We start from the raw sequence: 26,570 nt of genomic DNA, 5'->3' as shown, positions 1-26,570 counted from the left end.
TCACAAAAATTTCACTACCAACCTTAGCAACCATTAGGGAGCATCTGCTAGCACACATGATTAGTGACTCATCCAGACTTAGGTTGAGGAAAATGTTTTAAATTTACTGATTTGACTGCTTTTGTATCTTTTCATTAGTTCTTATTTTATCACAAAAATATGAAAACTGACCAAGTAATAAAACCATCAATTCATTTCTATTTTGATATATTGCATTTAATTTGCACTTTAGCTGTAGGTAATTAAACTGTATTAAAAATAAATCATTTAATTATAGAATGTGTATAATTAGTAAATATTGAATTGTTCACTGAATTCAAGTATCAGTTAGCAATACAAACATGAATAAACTAGCAAAATCAATAAGAATAATACTTCATTACCCATATATTTTACTGGTAAAGGAGGAATCCAGTTTAAATTTATTCCTATTCCAGATCCTTTATACAAACCACAGGTCTCTGATACAGGACTTACATATGATTTTCTGTAAACTTTGTATCAGCCGGTATTTTCTAACTTTTTTGTAAACTTCTTATTTACTTAACTTTTTTTTTTTTTTTTTTTTTTTTTTTTTAAATGTGTAGTCCAATCTCCTTATTTTTAAAAGCAGGGCTAACTTTGAAGTTAGATCACATTGCTGAGGTCTTTTCTGAGAAAGTTTTGAAAGCTGACAAGAATTAAGAATGCAAAACTTCTCTGAGCTATCTTTGTCATGGTGAAGAATGTTTTCCTTATTATAGAGTCATAGAACTATAGAATGGCTCCGGTTGGAAAAGACCTTAAAGATCACCTAACTCCAACCCCCCTGCCATAGACAAGGATGCCACCTTATGTTCAGATGGAATCTGTTATGCTGCAACTTGTGACTACTACCATTTGTTCTTTCACTGCACACTCCTTCACTTATCTTCTGCAGGCTGAGTCTCCTTCCTTCAGCATTTCTGGGTATTGTGTTTCAGTACCTTTATCATCTTGCAGACTCACTGCTGAACTTGTTGTATTTTAGCACCCTATGTTTTGTACTTTGGAGACATAAAAGTATAGATGTAGTTCCCAGATATTACTTTGTGGAGGCTAAGAGGAAAAAAACACTATCCCTTAACTTGCAGGCTATATCCTTGCTAATGCAGCCCAATGTGCCGTTAGTCTTCACTGCTGCAAAGACATCCTTTGTGCCAACTGTTATTAACTAGAAGTAAAGTTATTACAATGCTCTTCAATACCAAATTCTATTTAAAAATATAAAGTTATACCTTTTATATATTAAACAAAAAAGTCTAACAAATGAAAAAGGATTGTTTTTAAGTTGTATCTCTTGCCAGTAAACTCAAGTGAGTTTTTGGTCAGACCCTCTTCAAGTCAGTACTGTTATGATATTATATAATAATAAACAGAGGGAAAATATTTTGTTAGGTGTGTGACCAGCATTTTAAATGTTAGCTATAGATTCAACTTGTATCAGCTTATTTATAGCAAATAAGAATAAAAAGATTTATTTGTTTAGTTGACTGGTGAAAGGGTTGTGTACTTACTTTTAAAATAAGATATGAGTAAAATACTAAATGTTGTGCATTACCTATTAAAACCTAAATTGAAAAAAAATAAAAATAAAAAAAAAATCAAAACAATGTAATTACTTTAAAGTACTTAAAAACTACCGATATGAACCTAGAGATACTTCACATGATCTTGATCGTGAATTCTGGTGAACAATATTGTGTAATAAAGCCTGTAATTGGATAAATATGTCTCTCTGTAAAGCTCTAATAGCATTTAACTGCAACTGCTGTCCCAGGTATCTAATCATTCTGAATGATTCGATTGATTCCTTATGCATGTTCCAGCATTTTTCTTGTTCTACCAGCTATTTCTTGTATCCTATACAATTTGAACAGGAAAAAAATTACACTCTATCAAATTTCACTTTCAGTTGTAGAAAAGTCAAAACTACAATAAAGAATACAGAACATTTTAAACTTTTCTGCAATACAAATCTCAAGGATTTGTATTATTCCTATCCCTAAAACATTAATAAGTAACTTTTATATGATACAAAAAATGTGTTTTTTAAATAGAACACTATCTAAAATATAATTTATTTGATTATTATTTAACCATAGCTCTAACAAGTATCTATTGTGCAAATGTTTTTGTGGACACAGACTGCTTAGCTGAAATCTGTTACGCCTTGGGAGGTGTAAAAGATGAAAATCCTAGAATCAATTTCTGTGCTGAGAACCATGTATTTTTGATAAGTAATTTGCAATATATTGAAAATCCAAGGTCACTATTCCACATAAAGGACATTTGATCAGTAGAACTATGATTAATGATTGATAAGTCAAAAGAATAAATTCTTACCAAATTCTTTAGGTACAGTTATTGAATAATGGCACGTCTGTCCAGCAGTGTAATTATGAGGATAGCTTGGTGATAAAACCACTCCCTCTGATCCAGTATACTGTCCTCCACATGGTGCTGGAATCAAAACAGAAAGAAGTGTTGTTTGAATTGTAGCTACTTCTATCTGCGTCAGTTCATTCTGAGGATGCAAACCTGTACTACAAAATGACAGTTTAGTGCTTTAGTCCTTGTTTGTTTTCCTACAGAGACAGATCTAATGGTTCTTTTCAAGGATATATTTTTTATTAAAACCATTTAAAATTGGACTATGAGAGTTTTACCTGACTACAAGTATTTGTATAGGACTGGAAGTACAAATTAATTGAAAGAAGCTGTAAACAGAATTTAAGTGTTGTGGTTTTTGTTTTTTCTTCTTTTCTGTTCTGTTTTCACAAGTTACATGTATATCTATCTGTTTTTATCTATAGATATATACAGATATCTACCTATAGATATTTGTCTATAGATATCTACCTATCTATATATCTGTATAAAAATAAAAGTTCAAAAAAAAATATGGTAGTGATTACTACTGCATATATAAGTGGCAGTATACAGTTATCTTTTGTCTCAGAGAGATATGTAGATATGTTAAGAGCACCCTGTGCAGAATGCCATACTTTGTGAACATATGCTTAAATTGCCTTGTTTTTTTCTAACTTCCCAGATGATTATTGTAAGAGCACACAGATAATACATATAAAAAATATATTCAGTTATTTCCTCTGTAAAGCTAAACTGAAAGAGTAAGACAAACTCTTCACAGCTACTTTTATTTTTAAGCAAGGAAAAAATTATTGCATGATGTAAATAAATACTTTCTACTGTAAAGAACAAAGTAAACCAACATTATTCTCCTATGTGAATCTTCCATACAACAGATCACATTTTAGAGAGTGCTTGGAAAGCAGCTCTGAGGTCTACCTTGGGTTCCAGGTAGACCAACAAGCTTCCTGGTCTGGAGCTACCAATGCTAGAGCCCGTGGCTCTGCTCACTCTGGTTTTGCTGTGGAACTGTGCCTAGCCAGTGAGAGCACTGCCTGCGCTTTGTTCACCCTCAGCTCCCAATTTAACTACCTTCATGGAGCAGACCCTGGCAGCAAATGGGTTTTTAAATCACCCTTGAAATATTTCTGCAGGTTTAAATTCCCTATCAGGCAGCAATTAATACTACAAATGTATCTACTTTTAGCTGCTTATATGAATTATTCAAAAATCCAGTGTAATGATATATAGAAGATGGGAAGTTTAGTCTATTAATAGGCTGAATAGGTAAAAATCAGGTATCACAAGAAATCAGTTTATGACGTGAATTTAAAGCCTTTATTTTTTCTCTTCTTGGTTTGAGGATACCAGAACCTAAGCCACAAAGCTGCAATATTAAATTCTCAAGTCATGAACATTTCACCGGAATGAAAAATATATAATATAAAGTATATACATAAAAGTACGTAATTATGCTTAACTTAAAACAAATTCCAAAGTTTCTTGAAGATTAAAATTCTTAAAGATTCCAAAGTCTCTTGAAGATGTAAACTTTACCAGTGCAGTGATACGGCACTCAAGTTTATCTTAAACAGAACTCTCAGTTTTGCCTATAGAATAAGTATTATCTGATTTTGTGGGCAAAACTATGGCTTGAAAGGACAACATTTAATGTCAACATTAAGGATCGTGAAACGAATAACAAAAACAATTATGTCTGAGACTTGAATTAATTAGTGCACCTACTCTCAGTTAGTTTCCTAGCTTTGTATGAAATTTGTTTTCATCATATCTGCCAGTAAAACACTATCAAAAAAAAAATAAAAAGAAAGAAACTTATTCACTTGTGTATTCACTTATTCAGAGTAATTGATTAAAAAAAAAAAAAAAAAGCAGATCATTTTCAGACATTTTCAGTATTTCCTATACAATACTTATTTTAGATTATTTTATATTTTTCATGCTTTAAACTTTGCAATGTTCACATGTGTCATTCTGTACAATTCAATCTGTAGTTCAATTCAATCTGTACAAGTTCAATCTGTACAATTTCTGTTCATGTAAGTCATACCTACTTTATTGAACTTTATTTTATGACTCAATAAACCATTTTTGTGCCTGCTAAGATTTAAAAATACCTTTTTGAAATAAAGTCCAAAGATTTATTAATTCTTTCATGAAAACAACTTTATAATTCAACTTCAGAATTTACATTTCTAACATACTTTGTTTCCTTTTGTGTTTTGTTTTTTTTTTTTTAAGTTTGCTTTTATGTTTTAGAGAAAGGCAACAGAGTTTTGTAATCTAACTTTTCAATTTTTCTTGTGTTCTTTGCCTTACTGAGGGTAAAGACCTTTCAATCCCTACCCATGCAATGGTATATGCAATGCAATACTTTGCAGGATGTGTATATATGTTATATATATATATATAATTGTTATATACTACTAGGTCTTTGCTAATTCAGTAATTATCACTTCTGATTCATACCAGACTGAATAAACATTATTTTTCAGATCTGAAGTTACAATAATAGAAAAATTCAAATTATTCACTTTTATTAAGTTATAACTTTGTTAACAAAATAATCTATTTAGGTCTCTGACAGAATGCCATATAGTGATAATCAGGGTTTTCTCATACTGTGGCTGTTCATTCCTACAGTATGTTTTGGACATTCTCATCTTTAAATTGCTATAGAAAGGAACTTTTTTTTTTTTTTTTTTTTTTTCACTTTATCAGAGTGATGTGTTTAATCAAACACATTGATTACATTTACTAGCTTCTATATATATATATATATGTATATATTTTTATATTTTTTCCCCAGTTTTATTTTCTTTCTTATATCACAGACATACCTACAGAACAAATCTGTCTGCATGGCTCACTGGTATCTTCCATTCCATTTGGGCTCTTATATAGATATAAGTTTCAATTCCAACACTGATCCTAAAATATTTGGCATATGGTCACAGGCATATCATCTTTGAATACTCTTCATCTTTCATGTGCAACTACAAATTATCTAGCTAGATATCTTGTAAGAAACATATTTTCTCCAACAGGCTGTGGGAGGTGATGGGTTTGTTTGTATGTTTTATTGTTTTATTGTTTCTTCCAAACATCAGACTAATCTCTGATCAGTTTCTGTAAAGATTATTAGATCAGCTCCATCTCTTTCCCTTTCTTAGTACTTACAATTATGAAGTCAGCTTTTTGGGGAAAAAAAAAATCTCCATCACATAGAATACGAATCAGGATCACTGGCTAACTTTTTTTTTTTTTTTTTTTTTTTTTTTTTTTTTTTAAATGCCTTTGTTACTCCTTATAACTTCTGATAAATTGACAGTCAAAACAACTATTTAACAATCTTGCTTCCAGTATCCTTAACTAAACTCTTTGCCATTGTCTTTAGAGTAATCAATTCAATTTAGTACAGAAATTCTCTCTTTTTAGCATAGTTTAAAAATATTAATAATACAAATTTACAATACTCTTTGATGCAACTTTAACAGCATCAAGGTACTTAATCTTTCACTTAGTAATTTCTGCTTCTTTGGACATACAGTGTTAGAATAGACACAACAAACAAATTTAGAATAGACATTGCAACATATTAATTGTCACCTTGGAATAAGAATTATAATCACTGAGGCAGGAAATTAAAGTGATGTCTCAGAGCTATGGATAACTAATTCATCCTCTATCCCTTGCTTCAGCATTTATGTTGAATAAATATAGAACAATTCTAACGAATCAGAAGAAAGTTATATATATTAGTTATTATCAGTTAAGTGCTGAAAGGTTTAATTTGGTTGAAAAATAATATTCTGTAAAATTTTAAATTTTTAATTATCTATATTATGATCCTTGAAATGCATGCTGTATGAGACATTGTTCTCTATTTTGCCAAAATACATATTTTTAGGAGCTCTGTCTGTCCATTCTAGAACTTTATTTCTGGGTGTAAAAATAGAGGATTCAAAAGAAAATTTCCTTTAATTTTTAATGTCATATTTTATACAGTGTTATAATTAAATATATTATTTTAATAGCAAATTACTGTTTAAGAAATAAGATTTATTCTGCTTTAAAAATTAAGGAAATTAATGTTGCTTTTTAAATTTAAATTGTGAGTTTTGTGTCAAATATTCTACAGCCCCCAAAAGACAAAAAGCATTCCAGTTTACAAGGTGAAGCACAGGTTATTAATTTTAGTTCTACGCTACAATTCAGTGGTTTATTACCATTTCATAACTGCTTAAGTTATACAGAATGTTGTTGTTCTACAAGTGTAATTCATAAGGCATTAAAACTAAACTATTGCAATGTCACAGCAAAAGCTTCATTCTGCACTTTTAATAAGTAAAACAATTCATCCTGCTGCTATGGGTGCTCCAGATATTCACCACATGGAGGGAAGAAACACTTGCTATTTTTCTTGCACATCTGTTTAAAAAAAAGGTTACTGAATCAAGAACCTCTGAGGGGGAAAAAAAAGTCCATCTTAATTCCTCTTTTGTGTTGATTTTAGATTGAAAAATATATATACTTTTAAAAATCAGGCATATTATCAAATGCTGTTAGGCTGCCTGAGGTCATACAACTAAATTTTTAATCAACCAAAATGAAAACAATAATGTGATTTGTCATGAGTGAATATTACATTTGCTTTTAGCTGATGGAGGCACTTTCTTCCTCTGTCATGTCCTCTATGTGATATGGTAAAGAAAAGGGATATAAAACTTTATTTTGCTGGTAACCTGTTTGGTATCTCTTGCAACCCCGTTAGTCAGACTAGCATTTGACCATAGAGGCAATTGATTTTGTTTTGATGCTAAAATGCTAAATGCTAAAATGTTTTTTTTTTTTCTTCTAAAATGCTAAATTTTAAAATGCTAAGTGCTAAAATGATTTTCTTTTTGTATTTTATATTTTGGGTTAATTTCTAATATACTTTATGGCTTTGCTTAAATATTTGTATTTGGTTGTTCTGTTAGATTCTGTTCTTTGGTAACATAAATGCTATTCAAGCCCTATGCACTTATTTGTGTTATGACAGCCAAGATACACCTGGAGTTGAATCTGGCAAGATATCTGAAGGGCAAGATATCTGAAGGGCAACAAAAACAGGTTCTAAAAGTACATTAACAGGAAATTAAAGATTGGAGAAAATAAGGGCTTATTGCTGAATGAGGCAGGTGACCTGGTGAAAAAGAACAAAGGAAAGCCTAGGCACTTAATGCCTCCTTTGCCTCAGTCTTTACCAGTAAGACAAATCTTCAGAAATCCCAGATCTCCTTCTGAGACCATAAGGAAAGTCTGGAGCAAAGAAGGCTTATCCACAGTAGTGGAAGTCCAGGTTAAGTACTTAAACTGGGCAAACCTAAGTCCATCAGGCGAGACGCACTGCTCCCGCAATTCCTGAGGCTGATGTCATTGAAAGGCCACTCTAAATTATCCTTGAAACATCATAAAAATCAAAAGTTTCCAAAGACTGGAGGAGAGCAAATATCACTCATATTCAAGAAGGGCAAGAAGGAAACTACGGGTTGGTCAGTCTCACCTTAGTCCCTGGGAAGACAATGGAGAAACTGATCTTGGAAACCAATTTCTACACACATGTAGAACAAGGCAATCAGAAATACCCAACAGGGATTTACAAAGGGGAAATCATGCATAACCAACATGATGGCCTTGTACAGAGAGGTGACTAGCCTGCATGAAGGGAGAGAAGTAGATGTTTACCTCAATTTCAGTAATGATTCGGACACTGTCTGCCATAACATCCTCATAGTCAAGCTGACAAAGCATGGGTTAGATAGTGGACAGTGAGGTGGATTGAAAACTGACTGAAGGCCCAGAGTGTGACCAGGGGCAAAAAGTCCATTTGGAGACCAGTGACCAGTGGTGTACCTCCAGGGATCAACAGTGGGGCCAATGCTGCTTAACATCACTGTTAATGACCTGAACAATGAAGCACAACACACCTTGAACAAGTTTTCCAACAGTAAAAGAGTGGGTACTGTTAAGAAATTTAACTCCATCCCAGCTGAAACGACGGCATCCTTAAATCAGCATAATCCGTAATTCTATCTGCATCTTAGATTAGATTCTGTATATGTGTGTGTATGGATGTACATGTACATCTATATATCTGTCTCTGTGTGTATACTCTGTGTGTATGTGTGCGTATGTGTAAGTATTCTATTTTCATTTGAAAAAAAGGCACAAAAAAAAAAACCCTCAAGCTGTTGTCAGTGTCCCAGCACTAAAAAAAAAAAAAAAAAAAAAAAGAGAGAGAGAAAGGAAGAAAAACTGCAAATATGGTATAGGTCTGTAATATTAGTTCCATCAGCCTGCTTTGTTTACATGATGTGAACATATTCATGTTCATAAAGCAGGAACTGATGTGCCAAACACAAACTGCTAACTAGCTTTCAAGACTGTGGTCAGTTTCACTCAAATAAATAAAATTTCATAGAAGCAAACTCTCTTTCATTCATTCTTAAAAATTCTGATACTATATTTAGGCATAGTTCTAAAAAAACTCAGAAGGGAAACATTCTTAACTACAATTTGACAAAAACTACAGCTACTCCTCTATATCTGACCTGCCCTGCACAACACAGACTGCAGGACTACATGTTTTGGGGTACATCTCTACATACTGTATAGGTTTTGGCTGGGACAGAGTTAATTTTCTTCATAGTAGCTCATATCATGCTATGATTTGGATTTGTTACCAAAACAGCCTTGACAACACAATGATGTTTTAGCTATTGCTGAACAGTGCTTATACAGCATCAAAGACTTCTCAAATTCCATTTTTCATGCAGCCCTGCCAGTGAGGAGGCTTGGGATGCACAAAAAGTTGGGAGGGGACACAGCCAGGACAGCTGACTCCAACTGACCAAAAGGATACTCCACACCCTATAATGTTTATAGTTCAGCAATAAAAGCTGGGTGGTGGAAGGGGGGGGAGGAGGAGGGGAAGGATGTTTGGAATTGTGGTGTTTGTCTTTCCAAGTAACTGTTACGTGTTATGAAGCCCTGCTTTCTCGGAAATGGCTAAACATCTGCCTGCTGATGGGAAGTAGTGAATGAATTCCTTATTTTACTTTAACTCAAGATGCAGCTATTGCTTTACCTGTTAAACTGTCTTTATCTCAGCCCATGAGTAGTTTTCTCACTTTTACTCTTCTGATTCCCTTCCCTAGAGTGAGCAAACGGCTTTGTGGTGCTTAGCTGCCTACAGGGATTAATCTATATCAGGTACCGGTAGTTTTGCATCATCCTGAGAAAAACTAATAATTCCTCTTTGTCTTTATTTTAAAAATACTTTCCACAGTATGATAACAGAAAATCAAACTTATTTTCCAATTGTAAATGAAGTAGATTTATTAGGAATATCTGCAAAGTAGAATAAACCCATTTGTGTTCTTCCCCTTTTCACTGTGTTCTTTGAACTGTTATTGACAGAAAACAGTGAAATAGGTAAGACCAAATCCAACCAGGATTAGAAAATTCCTAGTATGTCATTCACCTCCTCTAAAAATATCTTGTCTGCATTACAGTCTTGAAAATTAAGACCTTGGAGGAACATCTCTGAAAGAAAAGATATTCTAAGAGTTCTGATCAGTGTTCGAAAACAAACGTATATTCATAAATAAACAATTACATTCTTCTTTTTTTTAACCTACTGTATTCATCTTTCAGCTAGACATGAAAGGGAACATAATGTATTTTGTATACCTTTCATTTTTACTACAGTAAAAGATAAACTGTCAGACAGGAAAGTATGCAGAAATGTTGCTTAGACCAATTGTCATTTTTTGGGAATTGTGTTATAACAGGATAAAAACATGTTATGTCTTGCAATTTAAGTATCACTTATTGACTTGCATTAATTCAGTTTTAGTTGGCACAGTGAAGCTGATTTTGTGTGTTTTTATTAAAAAATATTATATTTTTAAATTTATTTTAATTTTTAGTTTTTAATTTTATTTTATTTTATATTTTATTTTTATAATTTTTAGATTATAATATTATTATAATTATAAAATTATAATTTTATAATTTAATCTATTCATATGAATATACATATTTGATACAAGTATAATTTTTAAGCATACCTGTAGTGTACCAAGTTCCTATGAAACCTTTTTCTAAGTAGTCCTATTTAAAAATAGGACTAAGGAGACCTTTTTTTTTTCTTTCTGCTTGATAATCCAGGTTTATTTTCCTCTCAATATAAAGCAAGTCCAGAAAGTACTGTCAGGATACTGTAGCTGAAACCTTTCCCATAAATAACCTTATTCACTAGTTCTCTCTTTGTGTTTAATATGATGTAGTTGCAATCAAACGTAGAAACAATCAGTATCAGATATTTAGAGAAATCTGTAGACTCAGATTGACTGAAATTTAACAAATTATCTGATGACATATTGTTTAATATGCTGTTCTCTTTACCACTAGCTGTCTTCAAGACAAAGCCTAGGTTCCAGGCCTGCGCTGGAAGGATACCATGAATGAATCTTAAAGGTCTGTCTACCTGTATTCTACACAACCACCAACACTTTCATAATTGTGTTCCTCAGATATTCTCTGCATGTGGAATTATCCCATGTCCTAAAACACATAAAAACATATAATCAGGTATTCCCAGGGGGACAGGGGAATTGGTAAGATACCATTGGTACATACCGTTACACGATGGCAATGCTCTGTTCCATGCTGGCTTTCCATCTGCACCAATTACACATGTTATAGTTGAAGGATCAATAATTTTATATCCAGAGTCACACTGGTAAGTAATAGTTGAACCAAGCTTAAAGTCTGTTCCAATTCTTGTCCCATTCATGATGTTTCCAGGATCAAAACAAGCTTCCCGCGGCTTTTCTGTTAAAATGAATGGAATTAAATCTACATGCACTTTTAACTTAATATATATATATATATCTGTCAAACACTGAAAACAACTTTCAGTGTGTTGTTTTTTTTTTTTTTTTTGATTGTTTGTTTTCTAGTCAGTTTACATTTTTTCACCAGATAATTAAAATATTTTTGTTGTTTCTGTATGTTTACAAGATCATGGATGTTTGCATTAGATTAGTTTTTCCAGCCAAGGAAATTATACAGAGAAGACCTAACTTGCAACATTTTCTTTCTACCTTTTCTTAGTAGAAATGCCCACAGGATGAATGATTTCAATGACGTCTAGTAATGTAGAAGAAAAGCTGATTTCTAGAAACTACAACTTAACACTACTGTCTTTTTTAACCAAACATCATTCTCAGTACAATAACTTCTGGGTAAAAGCTGCCATACTATAGAATAACTTTAAAATGTATTTTTACTTTATGTTTCATACTTAAGAAGATTGAATAACTGGAGCTTGAACTCTAATGATATAAGCACAGCAGTTATTTTCTGCCATGAGCTAAGTAGTATGAAATGTTTAAATCAAAGTGAGTGTTGACATTGATTTTAACAACAGTGGGATTTCACTCATAACATATGGCAAGTTAAAATACAAAGAAGAGGGAAGGGAGAAATAATGTACATTAGAAATGACTTTGTTTAAAGAATATGATTGAGATGATCTTCAAATAGGTGGGATTAAGGGGTTGAACATTCTTTAAAAAAATGAAATGAAAACTAAATATAATTATACAGTTGATAGCTATGCCATACTTTTTTTTTTTTTTCTTAAAAAAGCAGTTACTTTACATTTATACAGTTTATACAACTCAGTTACTTTACGATTTATGAAAAAAAACACGTTACAGATTTTTTTTAAAGAATATTTTGCTAAATATCTGAACTCTTTAGGAGGCAAGTACACGCCTAATATAAATGGGAGGCAAAGATTTCTTATTGAAAAATTCTGGAATCAAGTTCATAGTCAAATTTTACTCCATGCCTCCTTCCCTCATTAAATGTTAATAAAGCATGTATTTTAATGAAACACTCAAGGGAAATTATCAGAATGCAAAACTTGGTGTCAATAAGCAGAAATGAAAATACATAATTTTTATATAAAATATTAAATAGCGTAATTATAGTATTGAATTACTAGGCACAAACTTCATATTGAACATAACTTTTCAAAATATGCTGTTCTGCTCATATATATATATTTTATATTTCATTTAACTTGCAGTTGCGTAGAGGTACATACATGTATATCAGCCTATGCTGAGAACAGAAAATACACACAGCTAAAACATATTTACTTAGCATAGTTGAACATTTGTAGAGATCATCTTTTATCTCCTTATTAAGTTCTGCTCAAATTCCCATTTTTTCCTTGCAGGCCTACATTCCAAGCTAACAGTTTTCCCTTATTTTATTATTTTTTCATTTTTTCAGATACGAATGGAGACTACATTTTGACAATTGAAATGACAATGACTTTGGGAAGAAAAGCCATGCCAATGTGTAGAATAATGTGTGATGCTGAATGAAAGATGCAGAACAAATACAAGAACGATGTAATAGTTACTTTTAACCTCCCTCTATTGGCACCATATCTCTATTCTCTTTTGATGTTTTTGTTCTTACATTCTTGTATTGGGTTTATGTAGCAATGCTTTGGTAGCGGGGCGGGGGGTGCAGGGGTGGCTTCTGTGAGCAGAGCCCAGTAGCTTCCACATGTCAAAGCAGAGTCAGCACCAGCCGGCTCCAAAAGGGACCTGCTACTGGCTAAAGGCAAGCCAGGGAACAACGCTGGGTGGGCCTCTGGGAGAGCAGACTGAAGGAAGGAAAAAAAACCTGTTGCACAACAGCAGCTGGGAGAGCGAGGAGTGAGAAGCAGCCCTGCAAGGTGAGTGCAAAAGAAGGGCAGGAGGTGCTCCAGGCATGGAGCAGCAGTTCCACTGTGGCCTGTGGAGAGGCCCCTGGTGGAGCAGCCTGACCCCCTGCTGCCCATGGGTCCCACATGGAGCAGATCTCCATGCTGCCAGCCCGTGGAGTAGCCCCCGGTGGAGCAGGTGGATGTGGCCTGGAGGAGGCTGTGGCCCATGGAGAGGCCCCGCATGAGCAGGTCCCGGGCTGGAGCTGCAGCCTGTGGAGAGGAGCCCACATAGGAGCAGGGGGCTGGGGGGAGCTGCCGCCTGTGGGGGACCTGTGCTGGAACAGATTGCTCCTGGGGGGTGGACCCCGTGGTACGGAGCCATGTGGGAGCAGTTCTTGAGCTGCTACCTGTGGGCAGCCCCCCCAGGCTCGGTTCGGGAAGGACGGCATCCCATGGGAGGGTCCCCACGTGGAGCAGGGGCAGGGAGTGACCTTGAAGGAGCAGCAGAGACAAAGCATCAGCGACTGACCGCAGCCCCCATTCCCTATTCCTCTGCACCACTTGGAGGGAGGAGGTACAAGAGGGTGGATGGGGAGAGGGTGTTTTTTTGTTTCTTTCCTTTGTTTCTCATTGCTCTATGTTGTTAGTAATACGTAATAAATTACATTAATCTCCCTATGTTAAGTCTGTTTTGCCTGTGACGATAACAGGTGAGTGATCTCCCCGTCCTTATCTCAACACGAGCGCTTTGCATCATATTTTCTCCCCCTTTCATTTTGAAGAAGGGGAGTGAGGGAGTGGTCTTAGTGGGACTCAGCTGGCCATCTGAGTAAAACCATCACAATTCTTTACATGTATGTTCTGTGGTTTACTTCCACTGTCAAGAACAAGAAGCTGAGGCTGCAACTCTGCTTCTGAGAAACAGATTGATAAACCTGAGCAGAGATGACAATCAAGCCAGAGACAGCATGTGGACAAGAAAACAAACCATCATTTTAAGTGTGTGAGATTGTGTGTCTATCCCTAATAAAAATAAAATATAACTCATTCTCTGGTTAGTAATATATACCACTAGCCCCCTCCTTCCCCCCACCTTTTCTCTCCTTTTGTTCCCTGAAAACAAAAATGCAAAGGGTCTCCTGCAGTAGTAATTCAGAAATGTGTATGTAGATTCAGCAACAAAATGGAAGGGAAAATGTATTGGTATGTATCAGCAAGGAAGCATCAACAGTCATGTATTCTAATTGGGTGAGACTATTCCATTATTTTACAATTCCTTTGCAAATGTTACTTTTGATGTGTATCTTCTATTGTTACTTTTTTTTTTTTTTTTCTGGAAGATGAAAATATGCACAAGTAATATGAAAGAGATTTCATGTAAGAGGATTTCTGTGTTACTCAACACACTTACAGAAAATAGTTTTTAAAACCTACATTGATGTAAAGGAGTACCTGCCAGTGCAGTATGAATACATCTAGAAGTAAACAGGTTTGAATCTCAATAAACCCTGAGTAACATTTCTTTCCTTTAATATTTTTCCACAGATTATGGTAAGAACGATACCTTTATAGTCAATAGCAAATCCTGACATTCCAACAGAAGCATCACTGCGAAAAGCCAGAAACAGACTGTTACCACTGCTCTCTATTCTTTCAGGAGCCTGTGAGCCTTGAAAACTGCCAATTAGAGGACTGTTGGAATCTTCTCCTTCATAAATATGTAGAAAATCATAACTGGGTTCCATATTGAAACTGAAAATAAAGGAAAAAGAGAATTAAGTCTTAATTTCTTTTTCATGAATTAAACGTGACTATGACTGTGGCTGCCAATTTTCTGCCTTACACATTTTCTTCTCCAGAAATGAAAGTATTTTAAAACATTAGCATTTACGAGCTTTAGATGGAGTTCTTACCAACGAAACAAACACCTTCAGCTTTATGTAAGATCTACTATAAGGCCATTGTGTAGGCTCTGTCTACAGTAAATGAAAACAAAGCATATGCTCCCACCTATCTTAAACACTGTTCTCAAGATGGGATGAATCACAACATGCTTAAATTAAAAGTCAAGCTTTTAGTTCGCTAAACTACATGATACTAACTCTACCCATTATAAACAGAAATTCACCACCTGAGAAACAAGATGCTTTCATGTGGACAGATCTCTGTCCTGGAGCTTGTCTTTGTTCATACCCAAATTATATCATAGAACTATGATAAATTACAATTAATAATTAATATCCTTACCACTCACTAAACCACTTATGTCACCACATAACCACATATTTTATGACATGTATATATTTATACAACACAATTATGAATATAATACAAACAGGCTGTCCTTCAGAGGAAGGTAATTGAGATGAGTTCTGAGACAATATAAAGATAAAAATATGGGCTTTTATACTGTAAATGTATACAGAGGTGGATAGAAAGGAAGTATTAGGAACACTGAGAAAAACATCTGAAAAGTAAAACTAAATTAAAAAAGCAGAATTGAGTGGATATTTTTCTTTCTAATTGCCTTTGTAAAATGAAAGAGAAAATAAGTATTTTGCTTTGTTGCAAGTATGACGGTCAGATTTGTGTTTGTCTTCCTATTATATCAGTTGGTACTGTTATACACAAGATATTCCAAATCATTAATATGTATTAAAAATTTTTTCAGCTTTCTGAAAATATTTACAAGATTAACAATGCCACAACCTAGAGTTTAAAATACTCTATATCACCGTCAGCTATAAGAAGGATGAGAATATTCCTAGAATATTCTGTAATATCAGACAGTTTGGGAAAGGTAGCATCAAAAACTTGGGAAGCAACTGCATAATCTTTTATTTCAGATTTCTGAGGAAGATTTCTGTCTTGAAATCAGAACATCAAAATAAGGAAAGACTTTGGATGCCCACTGTGTGCTACTAGACTGCATTTTTTTGTAAAATGTACTGGAACTGCAGCATGAACTGCAAATTCCAACACATTACTCAAAGTTGCATTCCCTAAAATAGAATTTGCAAACAAATTGAAATACTGAGTAACTCTAAGTTTCTTCCATCTTACTTGAAATGAAGCATTTGAGCTGATTATTTAGGCAGTCCAAGACATATACTGCTTATCATGAGTTACATGTATTTTCAAATGTGTAATTAGTGGGCAACTAATGCTACTTCAAGAAATACCCAAAGAACAGAATGTTCGTATTATTGAGTATATAATTTTCAGGTCTCTCAGGTTTGATTATTTCATTTATGTCATTGCAATATTTTATTAGAAGTCAGCCAATACAGAAAACTGTGTTTTCCAAAAAAAAAAAAAAAAAGGCGCAAAATTTACACAACAAAATTATCAACATCCCATTATCTTTTACTAAAAGAAGCATAATTGATCTCCATACTGCTGAAGCAGACAGCAACGTCATCATTAGCTTAACAATCAAGTTCAGGATACAGAACCAAAGGAAGAAAAAGTTGTGCACTTTCATCCATACATACAGCAGCCAAGATGATTATATAGGCCTGATTCAAATAGAAATGATAAACTGAACACATGAATATGACTACATGAACTTCAATTTGTGTTAAAAATGTATACAACAAATATAGGTTGATGCTGGTATGTTGAGTAAATAAAATTTCTTCAAAACAATGAGCCAACATTATTGAAACATCTTTTATTTCCTGACTAAGTAGACTAAAATATTACCTTTTTTTTTTTTTTTTTCCTGGACCTATGCATTCTAAGCAAATTGTATGTAGCATGTGTAGGAAAATGAAGCATTTCTAAAAATTAACTGTTTTTCTTTTTTTTTTTTCTTTTTTTTTTTTTCTTTTTTGCTCTGGTATATATTTGAAATCAAAAGTAACATATAACTTGTCACTTCTCTTTTTCCGTTAAAACTTTTCTGTTATTTTGAAGCAATGATATAGCACATATTATTGGTACACTGCACGTCTTATCCATGAAATATAATTAGAAGCTTAAAGAAATAACAGATGATGAGAAATGACATTTAAAATAAATCCCATTAAACAGAGACATTCATCTAGAACTTGTACCTTTTGAATATCAAGGCAATGACAAAGTCGGGGTTTACTTTTATTCTCCAGTCACATTCTTTCCCAGGAGGATATGCCTGTGGATAGTTAGGTGATAAAATAACTCCTGCTGGGCCTGTCAGGTTTCCTCCACATGCAGCTGTCACAATGTAAAAAGAAATGGGAATATGGTAACATGTTAAATTTACAAGTGTTTGTTAGCTGTTAAATAAGAGTAAATAAACATTTGAACATTCCCACTTGTATTTTCCAAAAATAATATGTGCTCTCTTCATATTCAAAAGAAGCACAAGAAAAGCTCTTCCTAAAAGAACAAAATATTAAGCTGAATAGGAATTCCTGTATATTGTTGCTGTTACTTAATCCCATCTTTATGAAACTGGAGTATTTGTTATATACTGGAAGAGGAGAAGCATTACACCAACCAAAGAAGTGTTGTTGAGCACCTGGTGCTCACCAGTGTGCATGAACTCATGAAAGAGGTTTCGACTGGAGGCAGTCTGGGCAGTAACAAACATGCCCTGGTTGAATTTGTGATCTCAAGTAATATGAGCCTGACAAAGGGCAAAGTCAAGACCTTGAACTTTAGAGAAGTGAACTTACAGCTGTTTAAATATTATTTTAATGTTTTACTGTTTTTAAATATTCAAATATTATTAAAATAATAATTTTAAATAATTATTTTAATTGTTTCTGTCAGACATTGTTAATTTCAAATGTTCATAAAGTTTAAAGAATAAAGTGAGAAAACGACATCCAAAAATAGTGTTATTATTAAGAATGTGGTTGTTGGTAACCAGAAGTATGAAATAACTGGTTTCTATGGAGAGCATTACTCCAGCGTTAGCCTCATATGCCCACCAGTTGAACAAGAAATATGATCTGTATTAATTTTAAACAGAGAATAACATTTCAGCTAATTACCTATGCATGTAGGAGGATCCGGTTGCCAGAAGAATCGGTTATTCAGTTGTACACATGTAATTTTAGCTTGTCCTTGAAGCTGATAGCCAGGGTCACATTGAAAGGTGGTTGTATCCCCAGGCTCCCTGCTGTCTCCATATCTAGTGCCATTTTGCGGTGTCCCAGGATCATTACAGGTTGATGCAATAGAAGCTGTTAGGGAATCATGAAATAAAAGCTTTAGGATGTAGATATTACACATCTTTACTTAAAAGCACAATATTTTTACAAGTGCATTCCAAACAAGGCAATAGTATTTACTTATTTGTTAACATACGAATGCTTTTTGATTCTCTTTTTCTATGAGAATTTGCCCACTGAGATACATCATGATTATGTTGGCTTCCTGCCAGTTTTCTTAGTATGAAATATGGCCTGAGAGGAAATAAACACAGGCTTTTCTTCTACTTTTCATTTTTTAATACACCAAACGAGCTAGTAACTCATTTTCTCATTTTAATGTTCCTGTTATCAAAGCAAATTTCTTTATGCACTTTGATGCCTTTTTACACAACATGCTAAGTAACACAATGTAAATAATATTGTTTTGTAGTCTTAATATTCTTCAGCATGCAAATGCTATGTTTGCCCAGCTGGATGAATCAAATAGCAGTTTTATGTAGCCCTGTATTTCCCTTTCCAGGGGCAAGAAACAACTTTATCAGAGTATGCTAAAACTCAATCTAAGCAAAACAACTCATATGTTCAATCACTTGAGTTTGTATATAAATTTTGCTTTTGTTCTTGTTTTGGCTGGGATAGAGTTAATTTTCCTCCTAGTAGCTGTTTTGTTGCTGTGTTTTGGATTTAAAATAATGCTGATAACACACCGATGTATTAGTTGTTGCCATTGGACCTGGGAGGGGACAGAGCCAAGGTACTCTAGATTGCTCCACCCACCCATGTCCTTTATAAAGAACTTAGCACACCTGTGAGCAGGTAGGTCTAAAACCTAGTGTCACAATGGGTTTTGGTGGGCATCTACAGGTAAGACCGTCTACCATTTTCACCGTCTTCTTTCAGTTAAGTTTAAACTTTGTGAACCCAGATCAAAGACACTTTAAAAATCTACTCCCCCACATCCTTCTGCTCTTCTGTACCAGAAAGTACAATCCTTGAAAATTGTGAAATATCAACAAAAAAAATTTATTTATTTATTCTAATATAAACTAGGTATATTTTCATGCATGCTCACAAATCAGACAGTTGATTAATTCTTAAACTGATTCACAGCCACCTCAACTCTAAATTTGATGTCCTTTGAAGGTGTAATTTTGTTCTGATTATCAGACCAATAAGGACAATTCAGAGATAAAATGATTAAAATTATTAAAAGTGTACATGCCATGTTAAAACTGTTTTTTACTACTTTATTGTTTCATAAGCTAATATTAGAATTACCCATCATATCTGGATGTACATTCTCCTACACTCTGGGAAAGCAGTGGCTATGTCTTTCAGTATTTTGAGCAGTATGTAGCACATCAAGCACTCAAGTTATAGGAAAGTACTACAAATTACAGGTCAAAAACACTAGGGACATAAATGTAATTATACATGTATTATGCTTCATTAATGGCTTCTATTGCTACAAACAGAGGTGCAAAGTCTCTTCCAAACTTCATTATATAGTATTAAATGACTGAGAAAAATCTTGGCCTTTCTTTTTCACATTTTTTTTTCTCATCTCTGGAACTCCTTTAAGCAAACACACACACAGAGTCAAATGAAATGCTATGACTTTTACACAATAGTAATATGTATCCATATAATTGGAATTAGACTGAGGCTTTCTTTGCAACATGAACAAATACATTAACACAAACAAAATTATAAATACAGAAGCACTAACGAAAAATAGTTTGTGGGCAGTTTTCTGCCACTGAGAATTGGCAGTCATTTTTTCGAGGTTTGGTCTCCTGTAACAATCATTGCCAATTGTTTATGCTGGAATGAGAACAAATTGAAGAATAAGAATCTTTAATAATATCTAATAATATTAGAATCTTTAATAATAAGAATCTTTATTATTAGAATTAACTTGAAAGTCAATGCCAAAAAAATATGGCCTATAAAACAAGTGAAAGAGAAATAGAAAGGAATATGTCTGCTGGTAATGGATTCCAGCTCTAGATTTCCACTGACCACAATGTAGTACACACATGGACATTTGCACACTGACACATAAATTTAGTGGTCTTCCTCTAAACTTGCATTACATCTCAAATTTTCTTTAGGAAAGAATTAGAATTTACTTTGGTTGCACTATTAAATTAATTCTTTTTCTTCATTTTTAAAGGGTTTAAAGCACTTTTTAAAATCAAGGAATCAAAGAATATACCTCTTATAAATTATGTAAGTTAGTAGTCAGTCCGTGCTTCCTGCTCTGTTTATTTATTTGTTTGATTGTTTTTTATTTCCTTTTTTTTTCCTGTTTAAATCACAGTAAACATTATTATTTCATTAAAATAATTTATTAACTCATTCTCAGAAGAAAAGATAAAAAAGCTGCTGATAAAAAAAAAAAAACTACTACCACAATGCAACCTTTGTAACCAGAATGTGTAAAGAATCTATTTCCTGTATTAATGGCTGTATTTACTCCTTCCCTCCACACCAAGACCACTACAAAACAAAAAAACAAACAAACAAAAAAAAACAGCAACAGCAATTAAACATTTTAAAAACTGAAACAGTTACCACATTGTACAAATGAAAAAATCTTTTTTTTTTAACCTGAAAAAAAAAATTTTTTGTGGATTTAGTGTTTTTAGCCCTTTGAAATCAAAAATGTCAATTGATAATGGCCCAATAAGAAAATAAAAATCTTACTGAAAAATACTTGCAATAAAAGCCTTAATTTGTATTGACCTGAGGTGATCTTCTGAAATAATGAAATTATCTATAATTTTGTTTTCAATGTGCTCTAGTATAACTGCGTTCTAAATTTGCAGTAGAGAGAAAGGTTGAAAAATTAATGAGCAAGATGAGAAACAAACTGAAAAAGAAGAAAAGGTGAATCTTATTTAAATGGTTTTATGTGTACTCTAGCAAATAGGTGGCTACTTGGACAAATCACAGAAATTGTAAAACATCTCTATATTAAAATTCATGATAACTAACTTATTACAAATACAGGACTCTGTTTATCATTTTAATATTTGTTATTCTTGACTTTGTTTCCACTCCGAAGTAACACACCTTACGCACCTTGAGATCATTCCTATTTCTAAATGAAGCAAAAGACAATGGTGGTGTTGCATTTTTATTTTTATTTTTTGACAGTGTGAGACTTTTCCACCAGAATTTATAAGCATCAATTCAAGAACTAAAGTAATAGCTATTACTGCTAATGAGTACTGTGTAAGCAATCCCCAGGCACCACTCTGACAATTTACCTGACATCCCTTATTAGTGCAGTTTACTAAATGTATACTTGGCCACAAGGGAAGGAAAGCATGACCATGACCTCAGAGAAGTTATTTACTATTTGACAGACAACAACAACTCAAAAAAAAAAAAAATTGGATCACTAACGCATATCTGTTAAAGAAACAAAATTCTTTCAAGTATATAAGCATATGACAATCTCATTAGTTAGCTTTTTTTTTTTCAAGAAATCTTTAACTACCTTCATTTTTTCATTAAAAGGTTATGCAAAATAATACCTCAGCAATCAACAAGTATTCCCAGTTCAACCGTGTCAAGTATGTACCAATCATGAAGGACTGATGCCTTTTAAAATTTATTTTCACTGTTAGCCCCCATTTCTCACATAGAAAGTTCTAAATTTTAAAAATAACCAGGCATTTAATAAGCACCAAAACACTCTTTACACTTCTGTTCCTGCAGCCTCAGAAGTTATTTTCTGTATTTGAAAACAGCAACCTTTTCATCATGCCAAGTACACTTGATCCTAATTAAACAAAACATCAGACATTTAAGCACTGATGTGTCATCTAGTAAAGTGAACATTTAGACAGACTGTCAACTTTTCAACATTTCATCTCATTTCTAAGTTGTTTTACTTCACAAAATTCCCAGGAGTGTAACTGCATGAAAATTACAAATCTGTTCTCACTTTACTTGGTATTGTGAAAATATCTAAAGAGTATAGGTGTTACATGCTTTAATAAGTAATCCAGACATTAAGAATCACTAGCTCTTCTGTTATCTATCTCATTTAATAACAGGCTTTTTTCTTCTCGATCCACATACTAATATATACCCATGCAATTAATATCCATCATACATACTTATGGGAAATGGCATGTTCATTCTGTGACGTGACAATGCCATATAAAATTGTAAAAAATGTGAGGAATTCAGAGACTTGAAGCTGAACACAATTAGAACTGCAGAATCATAGGTTGAAAAAGACCTTCCATAAAGTCCAAATGTTAGGGCTGACCTGTGTCCCATCACTAAACTATGTCCCTTGCCACATCCACACATCTCTTAAATACTTCTAGGTATTTAATGATGTATATTCATCACAGAATCACAGAATCACAGAATTTCTAGGTTGGAAGAGACCTCAAGATCATCGAGTCCAACCTCTAACCTAACACTAACAGTCCCCACTAAACCATATCCCTAAGCTCTACATCTAAACATCTTTTGAAGACTTCCAGGGATGGTGACTCCACCACCTCCCTGGGCAGCCTGTTCCAGTGCCTCACAACCCTTTCAGTAAAGAAGTTCTTCCTAACATCTAACCTACGTAATCTATGTAACCTATGTAATCTTGGAACGTAATTGCTTGTTAGGTGAGATGCCAGAAGATTGGATGATCTGATTAATAAGCAAGATTGTCTTTTCTGACAAATTCTGTCTCACATACGGCATGATAATAATGATAATAATAACATAACATCGTAGCTAGAGCTTGCAGTTGGTGAGCGATGAGGGGAACAGTTATTCTTGATCTTTTCTCTCTGCGGGGCAAATAAAAACATGGCCATCAACTGGCTTTTGCCAGAAGTCACCGATGCCCCAGTGCCGGCAGGGTGTGCTGGTGCTCACCAAGCCCAGCCGGTCTTCCCCGTAAGTGCCCCTCTGCGAGCAGCAGCCCAGAGCCCCGCGGCACCAGGTTGCTGCCAGGAAGCCAAGTGCCCTGGTGCAGGCCTGCAGCAGGACGCTGAGTGGTGCAGGCAGCCTCCCCAGGGCACTGCTGGCCCAGCACCAGCAGCGATGACCTCCACTGCCTTGCTCCTGGCCCGCTCTCACGCCTGGCACGGCTGCCAGCTGCAATGCCGTGAGAGTGCAATGCCCGCCGGTCCATTAATATTGCCGCATCAGCTTAAGCAGTTAATGTGCTAAGTATCAGTATGCAGAAAGAGTACCCATCAACAGATGTGAAAGGAAGAGCCATGCCGTCCTCGCCACTGCCGAGCTCCCCAGTGAAAGCAGCATCAGCGAAGCAAAAAATAGGAGTATTGAGGTCAGGCCACCCATAAGACAAGGGCATGCAGAAGAGTGCAGTGCAGCCACAGCCATCATTTCACTGGCTTGTATATATATATATATATATATATATATATATATATATATTATTATATTTTATATTATATGATGTAGGTATGTAATGGTCCTAGATGAGGACTCCACCACTTCCCTGGGTGGACTATTCAAATGCCTAACCATTCTTTCTGTGAAGAAATTCTTCCTGATATCCACTCTAAGCCTCCCCTGGCACAACCTTCCTAGTGTTCTATCGCTTGTCACCTGAGAGAAGAGACCAACACCCACCTTACTACAACCTCCTTTCAGGTAGTTTGGGAGTGTGATGAGGTCTCCCTTCGGCCTCCTTTCCTCAAGACTAAACAAACCCAGTTCCCGCAGCTGCTCCCCTCACATGTCTTTGATAAAATCAAAGATAATTGATAAAAAATGTTCAGCAAAACTGGCCACGAAGTTGCCCTGTGGAACACCACTGGCAGCAAGCAGCTGCCACTGGATTGGGTACCATTCACTATGACTCTTTGAGCCCAGCTATCTAGCCAACTCTTCATCCAGCATACTGGACACCTCTCCAACCCATGAGTAGCCGGTTTCTTCAGGAGAACACTATAGGAAACAGTGTCAAATTAAAACATATATGACGTAAAGCAGGGAAAGCAGCAACTACATTTATTACTTAAGGATGCTACAGTCAAAACTAAGCTACATAGGTAGACTGTTTTAGAAATGACTGAGAAAAATTAAGGTATTTTCCAACCTAAAAGGTTCTGATTCTAAAATGGCAAAACCAAGAGGGGGGATTTGACTTCCATTAACTGGCGAATAACTCAATTGCTGTGTTCGAGTTCTTGCACATGTTATATGCAGTAAACTACACAATACTCCACATTTATAGTCCCATTCTGTACAGATTTCTCCTCTCCTACTCTCTGTTTCACCTCCTCAACAGAGGACGTGCTTTTGTGTGCACAGTCAATAGAATCAGAAAGTGCCAGAAGAACGGGCAGCTGGAAAAAAACAAAGGTCCCTAGGGAGTTTTCAGACCTCCCTATGTCGGCAGCCACTACATAAAGCTTCTCTATTTTGAATTTAATAATCTTCCAGAATTCCAATTTGGATCTTGTTTTGGATTTGGCCCCCAAACTACATTTTCTACAGTTAATTTAAAACTTCACTGAAAATCAATAGGATACTGTTTTTGAGAGTATGACCCACTGTATATATTTGTGTGTTTGTAGCCTTGTGATTAATATGTTAGAGCAGTGCCTAATTTATCTTTCATCTGAAGGACACTTCATCTTTTATCAGTTTGTTTAGCCTGTAATCTGCTGTACAAGAAAAAAAAAATCATCACCTTCATCTATACTGTTTGTACCATGCCTCTGGTAAGCCATTTGCTTCAGTGTTTTGTCACAGACTCTATTTTTTGTACTCCATGTAGTAATAAAAATAATGAAAACTTCTCCAGAATTAGGTTTGTAATTCTGCAGGTGATGCAGAAGCTTCATGTGTTTTGACACAAGTGATCGCATATTAAATTTGAGAAGGATTTTGGCATATCAAAGCCGAGACATTGTACATAGGATTTGCAGACTAACAACCACTTCCATAGGTGAAAGAATAGCGTTTGGTCTCTAACAAGCATCTTATGCAACATATGTAAATGTGCATACTAGTGACTGCAAATCAATATTAAATATAAATGTCTTGCACTGTTCAGTAGCATAACAAAAAAAGAAACACAGATGTTAATTCCACCTGTTTTGCAAAGTCTGAAGTACAAAACATCACAAGTTTAAAGGAGGTAACCAAAGTGACCTACAAGCTTATTTTCTGCATAGTTCTACAGGAACCAAATGAAGAACTGCTGCCTCTTATGAGGCTGAGAATACCTTACCCAGGCTATGGATTAGATGATGGATACAAATTATTTTCCATGCTAATGAAACTGTGTTATTGTGGGCATGTAATGCAACATTTATAGCACCACAGAAAGCAAAAAGACTGAAGTATGGAGTATGATTAGATTACAGACTTTAAAAGGGTGTCCAACTGCTTAACTACTTTAACAAGAGATGTCTAAATGCATTTTATTTTCTTTGAACTCAAAAATTAGTATATATGCACATTTAAATCTATGTTAAAATGTATTTTTGTGCTAAATCCCTTTGTCTTCTCATGACGAACCCTAGCAATGAAAATTTTGTCATTGAAATGCTTGTACTTAAATACAGTTGCTCAACTCACTAGGGTAGTAACTAAAATTTATCTCAGCAATAAATGAACAATTTACAAGGCAAGAGTACCCTGACAGTTCAAGATATGTAACACAGTTACCATAAAAATTTCTGTAAACAGACAAGTGATCAAATGGAATTACAAGCTGGACATAAGCAGATATTATTGCTTAAATAGATGTCAAATTAAACACAATATTATTAGGAGCTATCAAAATTAGAACCACTGATGCTTAAGCTCTTTTTCAGGGGAAGAAAGATATCAACAGATGTGTCAACATCAGAAACAGTAATTTCCAAATAACTATTTTAATTGACTGATTGGTATGAGGTTTTTTATTTTTATTGCCATAACTGACTATTTGTGTTGTTAACAGAATGATTAATTCAGGAATGTTTACTCTGTTAAACTGTTGGAGAACAACCGCTGTTAGGTATTATTAAAATAAAGCTGAGCCTGTAAGAATGGCAATACAACTAATCTGACAGTGGTGTTCCTATCATCTCCTACTTCTACTGGTACTTGTTAATATCAGGTAAAAAAATTGTATGGTTAGATAAATAAGTTCTTAGTGAAAAAAGCTCCAGGTCAATAAAAGCAATGTGTGAGCATTGGATCCAAGTGCTTTCAGAAGTCTAGAGTTTAAGCAAGACTGA

General features: G+C 34.4%; 1 protein-coding gene and 1 long non-coding RNA gene across 3 annotated transcripts in view; one reads left to right on the top strand and one right to left on the bottom strand.

The window, feature by feature from the left end:
- CSMD1 (CUB and Sushi multiple domains 1) overlaps positions 1–26,570 on the bottom strand; it is a 1,163,917-nt gene that overhangs the window by 176,730 nt on the left and 960,617 nt on the right. For both annotated transcript variants that reach the window (XM_038176472.2, XM_038176473.2), the window contains exons 27-31: positions 18,175–18,366; positions 17,251–17,389; positions 14,757–14,944; positions 11,101–11,295; positions 2,365–2,481 (exon numbers count right to left, since the gene is read on the bottom strand). In XM_038176472.2, the coding sequence (XP_038032400.1) occupies positions 2,365–2,481; positions 11,101–11,295; positions 14,757–14,944; positions 17,251–17,389; positions 18,175–18,366 (831 nt within the window). The remainder of the gene's footprint in view (positions 1–2,364; positions 2,482–11,100; positions 11,296–14,756; positions 14,945–17,250; positions 17,390–18,174; positions 18,367–26,570) is intronic.
- On the top strand, positions 777–12,906 carry LOC140002245 (uncharacterized). The gene is made up of 4 exons (XR_011808543.1): positions 777–948; positions 9,615–9,669; positions 10,873–10,938; positions 12,769–12,906. It is a non-coding gene; the product is annotated as an uncharacterized lncRNA (long non-coding RNA).

The sequence above is a fragment of the Anas platyrhynchos genome, chromosome 3 (genome assembly GCF_047663525.1).
Source record: "Anas platyrhynchos isolate ZD024472 breed Pekin duck chromosome 3, IASCAAS_PekinDuck_T2T, whole genome shotgun sequence".
NCBI classification, from domain to species: domain Eukaryota; kingdom Metazoa; phylum Chordata; class Aves; order Anseriformes; family Anatidae; genus Anas; species Anas platyrhynchos.
This window is presented reverse-complemented; position numbering and strand designations above follow the sequence as displayed.